The 18,907-nt window shown below is 42.5% G+C and overlaps 1 protein-coding gene across 2 annotated transcripts in view; it reads right to left on the bottom strand.

Moving 5' to 3' along the window:
- Window positions 1-3,511: 3,511 nt before the first annotated feature.
- LOC133619882 (metabotropic glutamate receptor 7-like) overlaps window positions 3,512-18,907 on the bottom strand; it is a 279,178-nt gene continuing 263,782 nt past the window's right edge. For both annotated transcript variants that reach the window (XM_061981152.2, XM_061981153.1), the window contains exons 9-10: window positions 15,580-15,832; window positions 3,512-4,524 (exon numbers count right to left, since the gene is read on the bottom strand). In XM_061981152.2, coding sequence (XP_061837136.1) covers window positions 4,475-4,524; window positions 15,580-15,832 — 303 coding nt within the window. In that variant the 3' untranslated portion in view covers window positions 3,512-4,474. The remainder of the gene's footprint in view (window positions 4,525-15,579; window positions 15,833-18,907) is intronic.

Genomic DNA, 18,907 nt, shown 5'->3' with positions numbered 1-18,907 from the left:
CTTCAAGAGTGTTCAATATTTCCGCAAGCATTCCCGGCCAACAGGTAAAATTATTTTTCTTTTTTGGTTTGAAGCGCACTAATGAGACTTTTGTGTGTGTGTGTGTGTGTGTGTGTGTGTGTGTGTGTGTGTGCACGCTTGTTAAAATTCAACCTTGCTATTGTTTGGATAAAACATAGATTTTTGAGCCATTACCACCTTGTTATGTAGTTATGTATATATATATATATATATATATATATATATATATATATATATATATATATATATATATATATATATATATATATATATATATATATATAATATATAGAACCAATTAATTAATGAATTATTTGTGGTTCCACTGTAGTGTAAAAATCGTTGCACAGACATACAAAATGGTAAAAAAGATGTTCGGGTCGACTGACTCTTATTTAGTATTTAGGGACTTTAATTTGATCTCAGGGCAGGCATTATTTTTGTTATGATCCGTTGCCCGGATCATGTTTTAGTTTGACTACCTCAGTCCTGTTTTCAGCACCCCATGGGTTTGTGTTTTAGTTGCCATGACTGCAGATTAGGTTCACCTGCCTCTGATTAGTGTTCGGGACGATCACCTGCTCCTGGGCACTAATCAAATAGCTACGTATTCCCGTTTCTCGCGACAATCAGTCTGGCTTCCTTGTTTGCACTACGCAACAGCGACGACGTTTTGTATTTTCCTCCATGCAACCCGTTACGTTAAGTATTTTCTACGATCATTGATTTCTGTTCCTGTGCTAAGCTTCGCCGTAGCTCCCACGCTATCGGCACGCTTTTCGGTCTTTTTGTCTTTTTGCATGATTTCATGGACAATTAATCATTGTCTCACCTACACGTCGCCTGCGGAGTTCCCGCTGCATCTTGGGAGAACGATCCACGCAGTAAAATGCGACCCCGTCGTTACATATTTGAGGTTATATGGTAATTGCCAGTGGTGTACCGTCAGGGCCAGCAAGGCCTTCTCTGCTGGCCTAACATAACCAGAAATCATGATCATAATTAAAGATACAATTATTTTTTTATTTACTTTCCCTAAATATCTAAAAGTATTCATATTCTCTTCATGTCATATTATGCTCCTTCCAGTGCTGTTGTTTTTAGTTTTAGTTTGTATCCAATCAGAATTCAGCTATCTTATGTTGCCATGCTGTACCAAATCTGCCAGACGTCTTCAGAATCAACAATACGGGCGTCCGTACACTGTAAGTGAACGGGGACATACAGTTGATAGACAGTTGCGATAGCCAATCAGATCACGAGCTGTTGTCAGTAAGGCCTTCTAGATGGCCTCACGTTGAACGTGACATTTACGCGTCCTGTGATTGGATACTTACCGGGATTGTTAGCGTATGAATTTGAGAAACATAGAGTTGAGAGACAGTTGCGACAGCCAATCAGATCACATGTTGTTGACAGTAGCTGTTCTGTTACAACTAGAAGTTGTAAACTCTTTTTGTTAAAGTGTGTCATGCTTGTCATTTAATTAACATTGATACATGTGTAGTTGTCGCCATCATGTGGTCAGGGCAGTTAATATATATTTGAGAAGTGTGTACTTTGAATCAAACTTTATTGACCGGAAGTTGCATAAGCCAAGCAAAGAAATTTACGGTATATGTTTTAATTACTTATGCGTTTTAATTGATTTTTAAATGTGCCAGAAAATAACCCGTTTTGTATATTGTTAATTCAATGTCCAGTAGGGCGTAAATGTGTTCCTGTGTAGTATTTCTCCAGCAATGATTAAGTGGACCCCAGGAAGACTAGTGGGTTGTTGTGGCAACCAGCTAATGGGGATCCTTAATAAAAATCTAAAAAATCAAATCAAATTTGGTGACATCAATTATGGTATTGTGAGAGGTAATCATTGAAGTCGGAGATCACTGAAGGCCTAAGTGGGAAACGCACAGCCCGCCACTGGTAATTGCAATATACAATATAAAGCAGAGGCCCTAATGAATACTTGACAAGTTACCGTAATTTCCGGACTATAAGCCGCTACTTTTTTCCCTCGTTCTGGTCCCTGCGGCTTACACGACGGTGCGGCTTCCGGTCAGCAGGTGCGCGCACTACCGAGGATGCGCGAGACCGAGGCAGACATCGGGCGCCAGATAAGAGAGAGAGCAAAACAAAGAGTAGGAGAGCGTCAGCGACAGTTTGCGTGAAGGAAGTGTTCATGCAAACACCCTCAATATGGAAAACAAACGGAGAAGTGCATATGATGCTGCTTTTAAGTTAAAGGCAATCGATCTGGCTGTCAAAGAAGGAAATAGAGCTGCTGCACGTACCCTGGACATCAATCCACGATCATCAACGGCTTTCGAAAAGCTGAACTGCTGCGTCGTGATGATGAAGAGGACGGCGTAACGGCTGACGAAGCCGGAGCCGTTGATTCCACTGACGAAGAGGAAGGTTTTGAGAGCGAGAACAAAGGAGAGAGAGTGGCTGACGACGCCATTTTGGACCTGTTCTTCTCCGACACTGACGAAGAGGATTTCGGTGGTTTTAGTACGCAGGAGGAAGACGATGACACAATGATTAAACAATGACTGGCCGCGGGACTGCACTTTTTCTGCCGTGTTACAGGCGAGTACTTTGTATTACTTTGCACCGTTGTATTATTTGTACTCTGCACGAATGCTGTTCGCCATGTCAAAGATGTGAAAGTTTGATTGAATGATTGAAAGATTTATTGTTAATAAATGGGACGCCTTGCGTTCCCAAACAGTCATCTCTGTCTCGACAATCCCCTCCGTGGTAGCAGGAACCCCTATATACTACGGTAATTACACATCAAAACGCCTGCGGCTTATAGTCGGGTGCGGCTTATATATGGAGCAATCTGTATTTTCCACTAAATTTAGCTGGTGCGGCTTATAGTCCGGAAATTACGGTAGCCTTTTATCATTTTGTGTTTTCTAAAAATGTTTTCTCACCACAAGACAAGAAAATAATCAAACGGGTTGTGAAAGTGTGACCAAAACCACAAATTCACTGATTTTGTAAGACGTTAGGAGAGTGCTATAATTCAGATCGTAGGGAGATGTTTATCTATCGATATCTTACATATCAAAATCAATATAGGAATCAGGCAGGGCGATGGAGTTAAAGGAGCTTAGCGGGAGCAAAGGCTCAGACTTCAGCAGGGACAAACTGATCCGACACGGCTGCTGGAACTTGGGAGGAGTATCAGCTGTGGTGGATGAAGATGGGCTGAGACAGAAAAGAGCAGAAGGGTGAGTAAAGGAGTGTGACTGTAGACTTCTCTTGCAAGGTCTCATCTTCACTGCATGACTGACAGCACTGCTCTGGTTAGAGGAGTAGGGGTGGGGTGGGGGTGACAATGACATCTGCATCCGTTAACATTGCAGTGATTAACAACACTTATTATGTTCATGCATCAGTTTAGTCGACTCATGAAACCCACTCACACGTGCACTGAAAGAACTGTGATATGCTGTGTGCTTTCATTGTATAAAAGATAACAAACGCATTTATTACATGTTCATAATTTGACAGACATCACAACAAACTTGCACGTTCCCTCTGATATTCATAGTTTCTCACAAGGTTGCTAGGTACCAGAACGGAGGGTTACGAAAAACAAACATGCTTGCACATACAGGAGGGAGTCAATCCATCACCAAATTAAAGCCATATTCTGTCCTTTGAACGAGTTCAGGTAAAGAAAACAAGGCGTCGGAGTGCCAAAGCTCATTATCATTATCATCATTTATTTTTTTTAATTGTTTTTGCTTACATCAAATAGAACAGACATACATTGGCACATGCAAAGTCAACACTTTGTGGTGCTTTTCTTAACCATCCAACTCCCACTGAACACTGACTGTTATCTATTTTTGTACTCCAAACATGAAAATACTCTCAAATATTTACAAAAAAAATATATGTACGTACAACGCCCATCACTCAAATATACTTGCCGTATGGGACTGACTTTTTTCCTTCAAGTTGATTTGTGGCAAAGAAAACTATTGTGTGTGGCAGAGCTCGCTGTTCAAGGTAATTTGATGTACTTGGAGCAATAGAGGCACAGAAGAAAAATCACTCAGAAACAGTACAGGAGAGAAATCAGATAATGAGAACCCCAAGAGAATATGGCTTTAATGACATTTTAAAAGAAAGTATCTTGAAAGCAGATCCACTGTCCTTGGTGACCCTTTTAGCGGGCGGCTTGTTCTCCGCCAGAGTCGGCCAGGTCAATAACTTCAACACTTTGCTTCAACAGGAGGCCTCAGCAGCCCACAGCACCGCTAGTCTCTTTCAAGTCTGGATGGGGGTGGGATGCGGTCCACCATCCCGTTATGAGTGCACTGGTGCTGCAGGTAGTGCTGGGATGCCTGCACTCGTCTCCCCTTTCTCTGTAGCTTCTCTAGCATTCTTTTCAATCACAAATGACATACAAGCAGTGTTTCTCCCCTCCGGCACATCAGATCCTGAGGTTGTTGTAGCTCACGTATGTCTTCTTGGTTGCTTGACCTGAACAAGAAGGAAACAACAACTTTGAGCAATGCAAAAGTAATTTGCAGGCCAATATGTGGTAGTGCATTCTTGTCACCAGCTGTGATCAATCACATTTAGCCATGCATATAATTTCCATGTAAATGCTATACTTTTCTATTTTCACTAACAATCAAAACAAACAACACACAAAAGGGCACCGAACAAAGGCTAGGGCAAGCAATGTGCTCCCAGTGAGGATTGCCATGGAAACGTGGCTGAGCGCGTTCATGTGGGACCTCACCTCGCCGTTCAAGGTGCCTGCCCTCTTGCCGACTCGTCACAACTTCCACCAGGTGGGGCGGGATTTGAAGTTTTTAAGGTTCAAAAGGATGGTGGTGGATTTATTTTGGGGTGGCGCTTCACTGGCACAAATGACAGGCAGTCAGTCAGCAAGGACGCGTGAGTCACATCTGTCATTCTCTCCGCACAATGAAAAAAGGTTGCCGTATGCTGCCTTAATTAAACACATTGCAATAGATTCTCGTTCTACGGCTTTAATGTTGCCATGGTAACCAACTCTCCAGGGCTATGCAATTATAGTCCTTTCTAGCATTTTGTGTTCTGGGGCTGCAAGTATGATGAATAAAACATCACTGAGTGTACAACAGAGTTTTGCTATTAACTATATACAGCAGGAAGGCCAGGCAGCCATTCCCAGCAAGAGTAGGTCAATTTGTGCTTATTATAATCTGTAGCAGTGACAGCATGACTTGCCTTGTACCGTTTCGATATTTTATATCAAGGGGTGTCAAACTCAAATACAGAGTGGGCCAAAATTTAAAACTGAACAAAGCCACGGGCCAAGGTTGAACAAATTAACCTTTTAATAGGGACCCAAACAAGTTTTGCATTGAATATTGAACAAGCAAGGCTTATATAACTTTATAGTGACATGCAAAATCGAGTTTCAAATAATAATAATAATAATTAAAAAATATCAATGGCATATCAAATACAATTTAAATACAAATTGAATGCCTCTTTTCTATTTGCAGCCTTCTGAGGTAAATATCAACATTAACTTTTTCCACAGGCTAATAATTTTGAAAATAAAATAATGAATAAACCAACCATTCAGGACTTTAAATTGCTCAATTTGCAACACACTGATCTAATCTGATGTGCCCAAGCCAGATACCTGACATCTTTTCTTAGATGCTAGTTCATAAATGTCGGGGCTCAGGCTTTGAGCTGAGGCAACCCTCATTATCCAACAAAGGTGTTCATCAGTCATTATATCTCGCATTCCACAGTCCTGGGGGAGTGCCCGTAAGGCACTGCTTTTAACGTCCTCTACGAGCTGACGTCACGTCCGCTTTTCATCCTTTCTAACAACGTGCCCGCCTAGTCACAAGATATGGGCGGCTTTTGTACACACACTCACGTAAATGCAACGCATACAACAACAGCGATACAGTTTACACTGAGAATGACCCTATAAGCAACTTTAACATTGTTAGAAATATACGCCACACTGTGAATCCACACCAAATAAGAATGACAAACACATTTTGGGAGAACATCCGTACAGTAACACAACATAAACACAACAAAACAAATACCCAGAACCCTTTGCAGCACTAGGTGTTGTGCCGGATAATGCACCCCCGGCGTAGAATGCACCCCCTGACGGGAGTGTTATATCAACTAAAGCCCACACTTAAAGTTTCCACGTGCAAGATTGAATCTATTTAAAAAAGTTATTTAATAAGAAGCCAAAAGTGCAAAAACAATAATGTTCGTGTTGGAGGAGTTGTGAATGAATGAAATATGAAATCCGTGCTGCAGTCGCTGCTGGGCCACAACATTAGGTACACCTGCAGACTCCAAAGCTGCAGTACGTACATTTTTACAGGGTGTGGGTACTTGAGCGACGCACAGAGGTGAAAAAATAGTGCCAACTTTTACACCTCAGACTGATTGATGTGCCCATCAGAGACTTGAACAATTACCCCCTCGGCTACATTTGACTTTAACAATGTATAAAAGATCGAGACAAGGACACAAAATTCACATTTTCGCCAATGCATTTAATGATTCATATTCATATTTGTGAGGACATCTATCAGTTTATATAGGCGATCATTTTGCCACCTATTGCTGGTACAATGCGTTTCTCTTACTCCAGCGGGCAGCAGAAGATGGAACCACTGGGGCATGTGAAAGCTGGGGCTGACTCCGTCACGTACTGTACGGCTGCGACAGTCCTCTCCTGTATTGTACTAATATATTGAGGGCCTGATTTACTAAAGGTCGGTTTGTACTTAAACATGTGCAAACCTGGTAGCACATGCAAAGCTGATCTAAAATGTGTGAAAAGTGGATTGCATCTGTTAAGTGAGCAAAATAAAAAGTGCAATCTATTCTGCAACTCTGTCTTCATTATTATGCAAAAAAAATGCTGATCATCAAAACGCCCACAATACTGGGAGGAGAAAATGCAATAATACATATTTAGCATGCGCAATGTGATTCATTAACTCTCGTCACCATTTTGCGAGCACTATTTTTATTTTTATTTTCTATCTTATTTAGCACGTGTCAGAAGGACGTGCAAACTGACAGTTCCACACACGGCTGCAGACACACGTAGGACAGACGAGAATCCTCCGTCCTATGTGTGTGTCAACATTTTGAGCGGTCAGAAATAAAAAATATTAGGACATATTGTCTATTCAGCAACAACATTTTATTATTTCATAGCTGATAGGAGACTTAAGGGCTAATTAAGACAGATTGTTGGTGTCCTTTAGTATTTATTTCATGACGTTTGTTTTTTCAGAGAGAATACATATACTGAACCAAAATATAAATGCAACATTTTTGTTTTCGCTTTCATTTTCCATGAATTGAACTCAAAGATGTAAAACTTTGACAAAACAAAAAATACCTATTCTTCTTCTTTGCCAAGATAATCCATCCCACCTCACAGATGTGGAATATCAAGATGCTGATTGAACAGCATGATTGTTGTGGGCAGCAGGTGTGCCTTAGGCTGCCCACAACAAAAGGCCACTCTGAAATGTGCAGTTGATTTGAGCTTTTTAAAGGGTACTTCAACTCTAAACAGTACAGTACTGTAGGTACGTTATTATCATATATGTAACTCTTTTATGGGTATATAAGTTACTTCAAAACATTAACAGTGCAGTATATGTACTTTATTATCATATATGTAACTCTCTTATAGGTATTAAGGGAACTTAAAAAAAAACAGTACAATACTGTAAGTACTTTATTATCATATATAAAACTGTTTTATGGGTATGGAAGTTACTTCAAAACGTTAACAGAGCAGTATATGTGAATGAATGAATTATATTTTTGTATAGCGCTTTTCTCTAGTGACTCAAAGCGCTTTACACAGTGAAACCCAATATCTAAGTTACATTTAAACCAGTGTGGGAGGCACTGGGAGCAGGTGGGTAAAGTGTCTTGCCCAAGGACACAACGGCAGTGACTAGGATGGCGGAAGCGGGGATCGAACCTGAAACTCTCAAATTGCTGGCACGGCCGCTCTACCAACCGAGCTATACCGCTTATATGTACTTCTTTGCCATATATGCAACTCTCTTGAATGAATATATCCAAACACTTGAATAATATTTATTATGTGCATGAATAAATATCACTTATTTTTGTAAGTAGCTTCTATACAAAAAACGTTTTAGCACATTAACATCGGATCCTTTACAATCCCATTATTACCATAGAAATGTCTGTCATTTTTCGGACAAGTTAAAAGCTTAAATAATTTCAAACACATATCCTTATGATAACCACAACTATAAGTGTTTGTCCTACATGCAGTTAATAATCAGTTGTGGACAGAAGAAGCCTGGAGCGGCGGCGGGAATCGATTTTTGACACGGAATCAGTTTTTGGCACAACAGTGATAGCAACAAATAATCGATTTGACTTACAGTTGTGTCGAATCGATGCCTGTCATGGCATAATAGCAGTAAATATGAAATGTGTCCTGTTCACCATCATCCTGGTGTAGAAATAGTACATGTTAAAGCCACACATATTGGTTTTGGCGGTGACTTCCTTATCCCGCAAAGAAAAGCATCTGATTGGCTCTCGCTCATACCTAACACCCACCCCTCTTTCAATGAACGCCATTTCAGAGCTGCGATTTGATATATTCCAAATGTGTTCCACCCATCGACAAGACAAAATTAAATATGATTGGATTTTGTTTCTGTCAACTTCTTTGTCTCGTATTTATACTTTTACTAACATGTCAGTTACTTGTTTTATCATCTTAGTCAATGGGCCTTTGTTTTGATTACTGACCATCTTATTTTACCTGTTCCGATGTAAAAAATAAATAAATACAGTAGAATAAACAGCTTCCAGCCCAGGCCAGCTCATAGAGTAAGCCGTGCCTGCCCATGACTGCCCGGGTTTGGGCAGTCTGCACCTCTTTTCACACAACACACCCACCAATAGTACAGGCTATTTTATGGATTGCACACACTGTTTCACACGTGGTATTCTAAGTTCTTAGTAAATCAGGCTCTTTGTGTGTTAAATATGTGTATTTAAATACTCTAAGGCAGAGATAATCAAATCAATTGTTTTAGGGCACACATTTCCAGAAAACTAAGGGCCAAAGTGCCGGACTTCTCCCTTCACTATTATTCTTATTTAAAATATTCCTCTACAGAATACGTTTGATTTTGGTCGAATTATTTTGTCAGAGTTACAGCAACATTCTGCTGTTTTAAAGGACATTCTGCAGAAAAAAAAAAAAAGTTCAACAATCATCTCTATGACCGCACTCAACTGTTTTATGAATCTGCTTGCAACAATGTGAGTCTCACAGGTTTTTTGAACTAAACTCACGAGCCACCAGTTGAATAGCCCAAATGATGAAAAGGAGAGGACCTAAAATAGAACCTTGAGGAACACCACTTGTATAACTAAAGAGGCTGAACAAATGACTACTGACTGCATCTGAAGTAAACAAGATACAACAATAAGACCCTACTTACATAAATCCCACTACGCACAAAATGTTGTAACTCCAAAAAAGCGGACTTAAAGGGGTGCCTTGAGGAATACCTCAGTTATGTAAATCACAAGTTTGGACCCCAGTGTTGTATGTTCGCTATTGAGTTTAAAATGTCAATGCCAAAGATCCACCAATGTGTTTACAGTGGTCCAAATTCCTTTACAAAGCAGGAGCACTCTAGTCTTTTAAGGAATTTGCTGCAAAAATGTTTGCCTGATTTGGCTGACAGACCAAAGGTTTTACGATGTCAGTGTCAGTTCCAAACAGCCCTTTTAGTTTTTGCTTGACTCACACAAAAACATCTGAGAGAAATCGTAAAAAATAACACACTTGAGATATCGTCGTCTTCTTTATTATCAGTAACAAGTGGACACAACACTGTGAGTTACCCCAACTTTACCAATGGAGAATAAAGATTGGAATAAATACGTTGCGTTCATATGCATTGTGATTGCAGTGTAAGTAGAGGACAGTGAGTGATGAGCGTTTATGAATTAAAGAAAATCCCACTTCTTCTGTGAGGCTATTAAACCACATCAATAGCAGTGCAAAGCTGCAGAACTGCTCATCTTCATAATCCTATAAATCACTCCGAATCGTCTCCTCCAGGGCTGACAGGCGCTGAAAGCGAGGTATTTGGCGCTCTGATGGTTACGGGCATTGACGGACAGTCTCCGGGGATGGTGGCGCCACAGTTCAGGTTTCGGGCGGTCATGCACATAAATTCGCCATTAATGAATGTCACTTCCACTGCTGCAAAAAAAAGGTCAAGAGGGACGAAAGGGTGCGCAGGCAGTGGAGAGATGAGGCGAGAAGACATTCATGGAGGTGAAAGGCCCACAGAGCAGATGACACGATGCACTTTTGGGATGGCATCCTGGAGACCGGATGACTCGCTTGGGAACTTGTGATGCGCCGCAGTGACAGTTGTAGGGGATGGTTTGGACCACCCCCTATGGAGAATATATCTGCTCCATCAGCCGTGTGTTCATACTGTATAAGCTTATTCCACTCCTGACAGATGAGTGTGACAACTGTTGGTGCTGTTTGGAGAGATTCCCAGGAAAATCAGTCATTCCGTAGACATCATTCAAAGACGGCTTTGAGGAGCTGCTGCACCTGTGGGCGCCGTGATCGCTCCGTGTGATTAGACACGATGCGGGAGAGGAGGCGTTCAGGGTCTTGCGATGTGAGATTTGCATGAGCTGTCAGTCATCTTTCTCTTCATACTAACAAGAAAGATAATCAGCTAATGATAGATGTACAGTTAACTATGATGACAACATTCTATATGCACAGAGAAAAGCCAAAATTCACCAAGGTCAAAAATCTTTATTTTTTTTACATTAGACCAAGGATCCCCAACCTTTTTTTGCACCAGGGGACAATTTAATCTAGGCATGATTATCATAGACTGGCTTTTCACATGTGGCAGATAAATATATCTGCCCAATATATCATTATGTTCTTTAGAACTATCATTTTAGATCAATCACCAGATTACTTTTACAAACAGTTTTTAAAATCAACTAACACACATATTCATGACACTAGGAATGCCAGCAATGGCTATTTGGCACTTCCTGCTCCCAGGACCAATCTCCTCAAACATACAGTCATGTATAGATGTACATCATTCTGGAATCGGTTGCCATCTCACATGAATCTCTCACAAAGTAAATTGTCATTCAAGACAGCTTTGAAGATACACCTATTGCAGCTGCCCACATGACGTGAATTTTTAATACTGGTTTTAACTAGCTTTTTATCTTATGTTGTATTTTTCCATTGTATAATGTCTGGTAATGCATATATTCTTTGTATTTTAATTTTGTTTGCTCCTATATGGACCCCAGGAAGACTAGCAAGTCGCCTTGGCGTCAGCTAATGGGGATCCATTCAATAGACAATAAACAATAAATAGAGCAAAAATAAGAGCATGAAAAGTAATGCTGGAATAGTGAGAGCCCAAGCCTTTACCCTTTTGCAAAAAAGCTCTCCAAAGACTTTTGGTTCTTTTACTCTTTTTCGTTAGCTTGTGGGCTTATTTTTTGGCTAACATATCTCATGTGTTAAACGTCATCGTCAAGGAAATTAGCATAGCTATACTTGCCATTAGTTACAATTAATTTCTACTGATTTCTATTTGTATTGTAAAGTTATGTAGTCATATTTTGCAGATACACTTATGTATGCTGTTTGTAGTGCAAATTCCCATGCGTAAACACATCTTTAATGTAACTACTTGTGCAATAAGTGAAGTGAAGTGAATTATATTTATATAGCGCTTTTCTCTAGTGACTCAAAGCGCTTTACATAGTGAAACCCAATATCTAAGTTACATTTAAACCAGTGTGGGTGGCACTGGGAGCAGGTGGGTAAAGTGTCTTGCCCAAGGACACAACAGCAGTGACTAGGATGGCGGAAGCGGGGATCGAACCTGCAACCCTCAAGTTGCTGGCACGGCCGCTCTACCAACCGAGCTATACCCCCATAGATAGAGCTACGTGCAATAATATCAGCACGTTAACTTACTCGGCCAAGTGAGACGTGTATTTTCTTCCTTCAGCGCACTGATTATATGCAACAATTTAGCACACTTGCTCTTTAGCTCTTTAGCACTTCTCCAACTACTATGGTGACTTTATTCCTAATCTGTCCTTTTTGTGGGTCTCCATTTTATTTTATTCTTATTATCATATCTGGGTCAGTGTATTTTATTGCACTGTTTATGATGTTGGTGCTGTCTAATTTAACTGTTTATGGACCTTGTACTCACTATCAACCGGCTGGGGACCACAGATTGAAATGAGCCTTTGGCTACAATCTGGCAAATTTACATTTTTATGTTCATTAATGTGTATTGTCCCATGTAACAAAGATATTACAAATATAACAAATGGTGACTTCCTATCAGGATTTTTATTATACATCTATGAACACATTTGTTGGTGTGTCTAGTGGGACAGGTACAAGTTAAGTTAGATAAAATGTGGTTGTTTATAAATTATTTAATATTTCTGTGTGGCCCTGTAGCAAATGTGTCACAGACTGGTGGATGGGGACTACTGCATTAGACCAACTTGCTCATCTTAGGAAAGTAATGCAAAAAGCACTAAAATCAAAGATACCTTAAATTACTTTAAAATAAACTAAATAATCTGCCAAAAAGAACAAAAAATCTGACTTGCCGAATTGATTTTGCTCATTTCATAATAATACATCTCTGATTTTAGAAAATCCCAAATTCCTACATACATTTGCTACATTACTTAATCAAGCAAATTAGTTACAGCAGAATTTGTGACGCATAATCATTAACCGTCAGGAGACAAAAGCTGTCTTTTTTGTCCTTTTCAGTACATTTTTGCTGTATTTTGTTATATAAATGTCGTTCACAGGTGCACGATCCACTGGCAGTTATTTGAAAATATCACAGAGCCAGAAAAAACATCTACTGTAAGGCCTTCCTTTTTCAAAAGTTGAATCCAAAATATGTTACGCCCTTCAAAAACTCAAGGACTTTTATTTCCTGTTTGGATTTGAAGATCATTCAAATTGAATGTCCCTGAGGTTTAATGCACCAAAACTCAATGAAAAAAAATAAAAATCCAATTTGTCAGTCAAACAGTAGCCACTGTTTAAATGGCATACTAGTCACTGACAGCAAGTTGCCTTGGCGGATTACAAAATAACAAGTTTATCAATAAACATTAATACAGCACCATCTGGTCCGACCCTGCCTTTCTACTGGACACTTTAACATAACCCCTACACGAGTTGTAAATTAGAACAAATATAGAGGGGTTTCCTGTTTGCCACATTATAATGGTTTCCACTTTCATTTCAGAGGCCAGAGGGCTTTTATGCGTTGTCCAAAAAGGTCTTGGCAAGATGCAAGAATGAATATTGTGTTGGCTCAGCTAGAAGCTACTTGCCTCTGTTTACGGGGAGTGGGTGGTTTTAAAATAGTGCTGCAGGTAAAACAGCACAACCACAGAGTTATAATGAGATGAAGAAACAAACGACGATACTGGAGAACAAGGGGAAGCAAACGTCCGGGTTTAGGGCTAGTGGTGTTGAACAGATGACTGCAAAGTGGAGAGTGTGGAGTATGTGTTGTTCAGTGCCCAGCGATAAGAACTAATGAGTTTCTTCATTTCCAGCTATTAATCATCAAAGGTTGCAACAATGTGGAGATGATGAATCCACCAATCAGTGAGCTACTAGCAATGGTGTATGTCACTAATATAGCTCAACTTGGAACCACATCAGACTACTAGCAAAGTACTTGATTTGATTTTGCCAATGGAAAAAAAGTAAATTGGTTTGAACAGCAATTAACTGTTAATAGTCATCAACCCCAAATCAGCCAACAAACAGCTACCACAGCATTCTGCAGTGCCATGCACTACCCTCTGGTACAGTATGCACCTTGTTGGTCAGGGGTTCATCCTACAGTAAGATAAATACCTAAAACACAAGTCCAGGTACTGACAGAAGTGTTGCAGGAAAAAAGAACAAGAGGGTTAAAGTCAGCGCAGTCTCCCCATGTTAACCCCATTGAGCTGTTCTGTTGAATGTCTGTATTGTGTGTTGGTCTATCTCTAAGGCAGGGATATTCAACTATATAGTTTTGGGGGCCATATTTACAGAAATGTAAGGACCGGGGTTGGACTTCTTATTAATATTGTTATGTTGTATAGTCCAAGGAACCAGCATCCTCTACAGTAGACATTTAATTTTGGTCTATTTATTTTGTCAGAGTTACAGGAGCGCTTTACTGTTTTTAAGGATCTTCTGCAAAAAAATGGTCAATGATCATCTCTATGACAGCATTCTAATGTTTTTAGGAATTTGCTGAAAAAAAGTGAGTGTTTCACAAGTTTTTTTTTAACTGAACTCACGAGCCAGCAGTTGAATAGCCAACATGATGAAAAAGAGATAACCTAAAATGGAACATTGACTAACACTACTAGTAAAACTAAAGTATAATTCTGAAGTAAACAAGCTACAGTAACACCTTAGTTACATAATCAGAATCAGAATCAGAATCGTTTTATTGCCATTGTTTGAGAACGGGTTCACAAACTAGGAATTTTTCTTGGTGCAATCGTGCAAAAAATCACATTACAAAAACAATTATGATTGCCAAAAAGGAGAGGACTTAAAGGGGTGCTTTGTGTAATGCCTCAGTTATGTAAATCACAAGTTTGGACCCCAATGTTCTATGTTTGCTAGCAAGGTTAAACTGTAAATGCAAGGATCCGCCAATGTGTTCACAGTGGTCCAAGTTTCTCTGTATAACAGGAGCACTTTAGTGATTTTAGGAATTTATTGCAAACATGTTTGTCTCCCAGGTTTTGAACTGAACCGAGGGTCTGATATGGATACAGTCTCAGGTCGGATTTGGGGCTACCAGTTGATTAGCCCTGGTCTAAGGTGTTGTGATCAGCTGTGCATGTCCAAATACTTTTGTCACAATATTGGATTTGGACCCTACAGACTATTACCCTAAATAATCATACAGACTGCTGAGTCAGATGAGTGGTGGTGTGAGTAACACTGTTCTAAAGCCATTATTTCCTCCACTTCATTAATAGAACTCTCCTTCTTCAAATCTTTCTGTCCCACTTCCTCATCCAGCGCACTTAGGTTACAGGTCTTGCAGATAACCGCCGACCTCTTCTATAAAGCATTAAAAATACTTTTTTACCGCGGCACACAACCAATTAAATTGACCAAATGGGATTTTCTAGTGCAGGAAAGGAACTCTAAGATAGATACGAGAAGTAGCAGAAAGACACACTACTCAACACTCCTGGGAAAACCATTAAAAAACCTCAAAAGCACAGATATAAATGTAGATCCTAAAGAAGTCCAACAGTACAGGCTTTGACAACTAAAGGAGAATAAAGATAAACTGTCAGTCTTATCAGTTTTTAGCTTATGCATGAATGTTTCTATATACATTTGTGAAAAGTTAACATGATACTATAAGGAGTACTCACTCATGGGGTCAGTGGCAGGGTTCTCACACAGCTCAGTCTTGGCTTCTCCATTGGGTCTTTCACTGGGCTTCTGGGACAGACGTGATGACATCGTAGCGGCTGTGACCACCGCCTTGAAGCTACGTTTCCTCTTCTGTACGTTGAGCTCAGGGTGGAAGATAATGATGTACACCTTGGGCATGTAGAGCATGCCCAGTGCTACTGAGGCACTCAGGTTCATGGAGATGGTAAGGGTAGTTGTCTGAATGTAGAGCTGAAAGAAAAGACGTAGAGGGAAACAATATTTTAACTAACAAAAAGTGGTAGGAAATGGGCCTTAGTAGGTCTTTTCAACTTTGGTTAGGCAGCACAATGACGCAAATAGTGGCTGAACATTGCTGGTCATCATTTCAGAAACTGTTAACACCAGAAACTGAAGTAAATTGGCTGTTGTCTTCAGGTTATTCCAAAGCAGAGAAAATGTCCAGAGTAGAGGTAGCAGATACTACAAATGTTGGTATGGTATCTGATACTTTTTACTTGGAGAGTTTGCAAGATCATTGAATTATTTTGTGATTTTTGCATTTCAAAATTATTGATCATGATTTTAATCGCTCCTCTCTGAGCTGCCACCTTAACGTGGTAGAGGAGTTTGCGTGTCCCAATGATCCTAGGAGCTATGTTGTCCGGGGGCTTTATGCCCCTTGGTAGGGTCTCCCAAGACAAACTGGTCCTAGGTGAGGGACCAGACAAAGAGCAGCTCGAAGACCTCCATGAAAGATAAAAACAAAGGACCCAGATTTCCCTCGCCCGGACGCGGGTCACCGGGGCCCCCCTCTGGAGCCAGGCCCGGAGGTGGGGCACGATGGCGAGCGCCTGGTGGCCGAGCCTGTCCCCATGTGGCCCGGCCGGGCACAGCCCGAAGAGGCAACGTGGGTCCCCCCTCCAATGGGCTCACCACCCATAGCAGGGGTCATAGAGGTCGGGTGCGATGTGAGCTGGGCGGCAGCCGAAGGCAGGGCACTTGGCGGTCCGATCCTCGGCTACAGAAGCTAGCTCTTGGGACGTGGAACGTCACCTCGCTGGGGGGGAAGGAGCCTGAGCTAGTGCGCGAGGTGGAGAAGTTCCGGCTAGATATAGTCGGACTCACTTCGACGCACAGCAAGGGCTCTGGAACCAGTTCTCTCGAGAGGGGCTGGACGCTCTTCCACTCTGGCGTTGCCGGCAGTGAGATGCGACGGGCTGGGGTGGCAATTCTTGTTTCCCCCCAGCTCAGAGCCTGTACGTTGGAGTTCAACCCGGTGGACGGGAGGGTAGCTTCCCTCCGCCTTCGGGTGGGGGAACGGGTCCTGACTGTGGTTTGCGCTTACGCGCCAAACCGCAGCTCAGAGTACCCACCCTTTTTGGATTCACTCGAGGGAGTACTTGAGAGTGCTCCCCCGGGTGATTCCCTCGTTCTACTGGGGGACTTCAATGCTCATGTTGGCAGCGACAGTGAAACCTGGAGAGGCGTGATTGGGAAGAATGGCTGCCCGGATCTGAACCCGAGCGGTGTTTTGTTATTGGACTTTTGTGCCCGTCACAGATTGTCCGTAACAAACACCATGTTCAAACATAAGGGTGTCCATATATGCACTTGGCACCAGGACACCCTAGGCCGCAGTTCCATGATCGACTTTGTAGTTGTGTCATCGGATTTGCGGCCTCATGTTTTGGACACTCGGGTGAAGAGAGGGGCGGAGCTTTCTACCGATCACCACCTGGTGGTGAGTTGGCTGCGATGGTGGGGGAGGACGCCGGACAGACCTGGCAGGCCCAAATGCATTGTGAGGGTTTGCTGGGAACGTCTGGCAGAGTCTCCTGTCAGAGAGAGTTTGAATTCCCACCTCCGGAAGAACTTTGAACATGTCACGAGGGAGGTGCTGGACATTGAGTCCGAATGGACCATGTTCCGCGCCTCTATTGTCGAGGCGGCTGATTGGAGCTGTGGCCGCAAGGTAGTTGGTGCTTGTCGTGGCGGTAATCCTAGAACCCGTTGGTGGACACCGGCGGTGAGGGATGTCGTCAAGCTGAAGAAGGAGTCCTATCGGGTTCTTTTGGCTCATAGGACTCCTGAGGCAGCGGACAGGTACCGACAGGCCAAGCGGTGTGCGGCTTCAGCGGTCGCAGAGGCAAAAACTCGGACATGGGAGGAGTTCGGGGTAGCCATGGAAAACGACTTCCGGACGGCTTCGAAGCAATTCTGGACCACCATCCGCCGCCTCAGGAAGGGGAAGCAGTGCACTATCAACACCGTGTATGGCGGGGATGGTGTTCTGCTGACCTCGACTGCGGATGTTGTGGATCGGTGGAGGGAATACTTCGAAGACCTCCTCAATCCCACCAACACGTCTTCCTATGAGGAAGCAGTGCCTGGGGAGTCTGTGGTGGGCTCTCCTATTTCTGGGGCTGAGGTTGCTGAGGTAGTTAAAAAGCTCCTCGGTGGCAAGGCCCCAGGGGTAGATGAGATCCGCCCGGAGTTCCTTAAGGCTCTGGATGCTGTGGGGCTGTCTTGGTTGACAAGACTCTGCAGCATCGCGTGGACATCGGGGGTGGTACCTCTGGATTGGCAGACCGGGGTGGTGGTTCCTCTCTTTAAGAAGGGGAACCGGAGGGTGTGTTCTAACTATCGTGGGATCACACTTCTCAGCCTTCCCGGTAAGGTCTATTCAGGTGTACTGGAGAGGAGGCTACGCCGGATAGTCGAACCTCGGATTCAGGAGGAACAGTGTGGTTTTCGTCCTGGTCGTGGAACTGTGGACCAGCTCTATATTCTCGGCAGGGTCCTTGAGGGTGCATGGGAGTTTGCCCAAACAGTCTACATGTGTTTTGTGGACTTGGAGAAGGCATTCGACCGTGTCCCTCGGGAAGTCCTGTGGGGAGTGCTCAGAGAGTATGGGGTAACGGACTGTCTGATTGTGGCGGTCCGCTCCCTGTATGCTCGGTGCCAGAGCTTGGTCCGCATTGCCGGCAGTAAGTCGGACACTTTTCCAGTGAGGGTTGGACTCCGCCAAGGCTGCCCTTTGTCACCGATTCTGTTCATAACTTTTATGGACAGAATTTCTAGGCGCAGTCAAGGCGTTGAGGGGATCTGGTTTGGTGGCTGCAGGATTAGGTCTCTGCTTTTTGCAGATGATGTGGTCCTGATGGCTTCATCTGGCCAGGATCTTCAGCTCTCACTGGATCCGTTCGCAGCCGAGTGTGAAGCGACTGGGATGAGAATCAGCACCTCCAAGTCCGAGTCCATGGTTCTCGCCCGGAAAAGGGTGGAGTGCCATCTCTGGGTTGGGGAGGAGATCTTGCCCCAAGT

The sequence above is a fragment of the Nerophis lumbriciformis genome, linkage group LG01 (genome assembly GCF_033978685.3).
Source record: "Nerophis lumbriciformis linkage group LG01, RoL_Nlum_v2.1, whole genome shotgun sequence".
In the NCBI taxonomy this organism is placed as follows: Eukaryota; Metazoa; Chordata; class Actinopteri; order Syngnathiformes; family Syngnathidae; genus Nerophis; species Nerophis lumbriciformis.
This window is presented reverse-complemented; position numbering and strand designations above follow the sequence as displayed.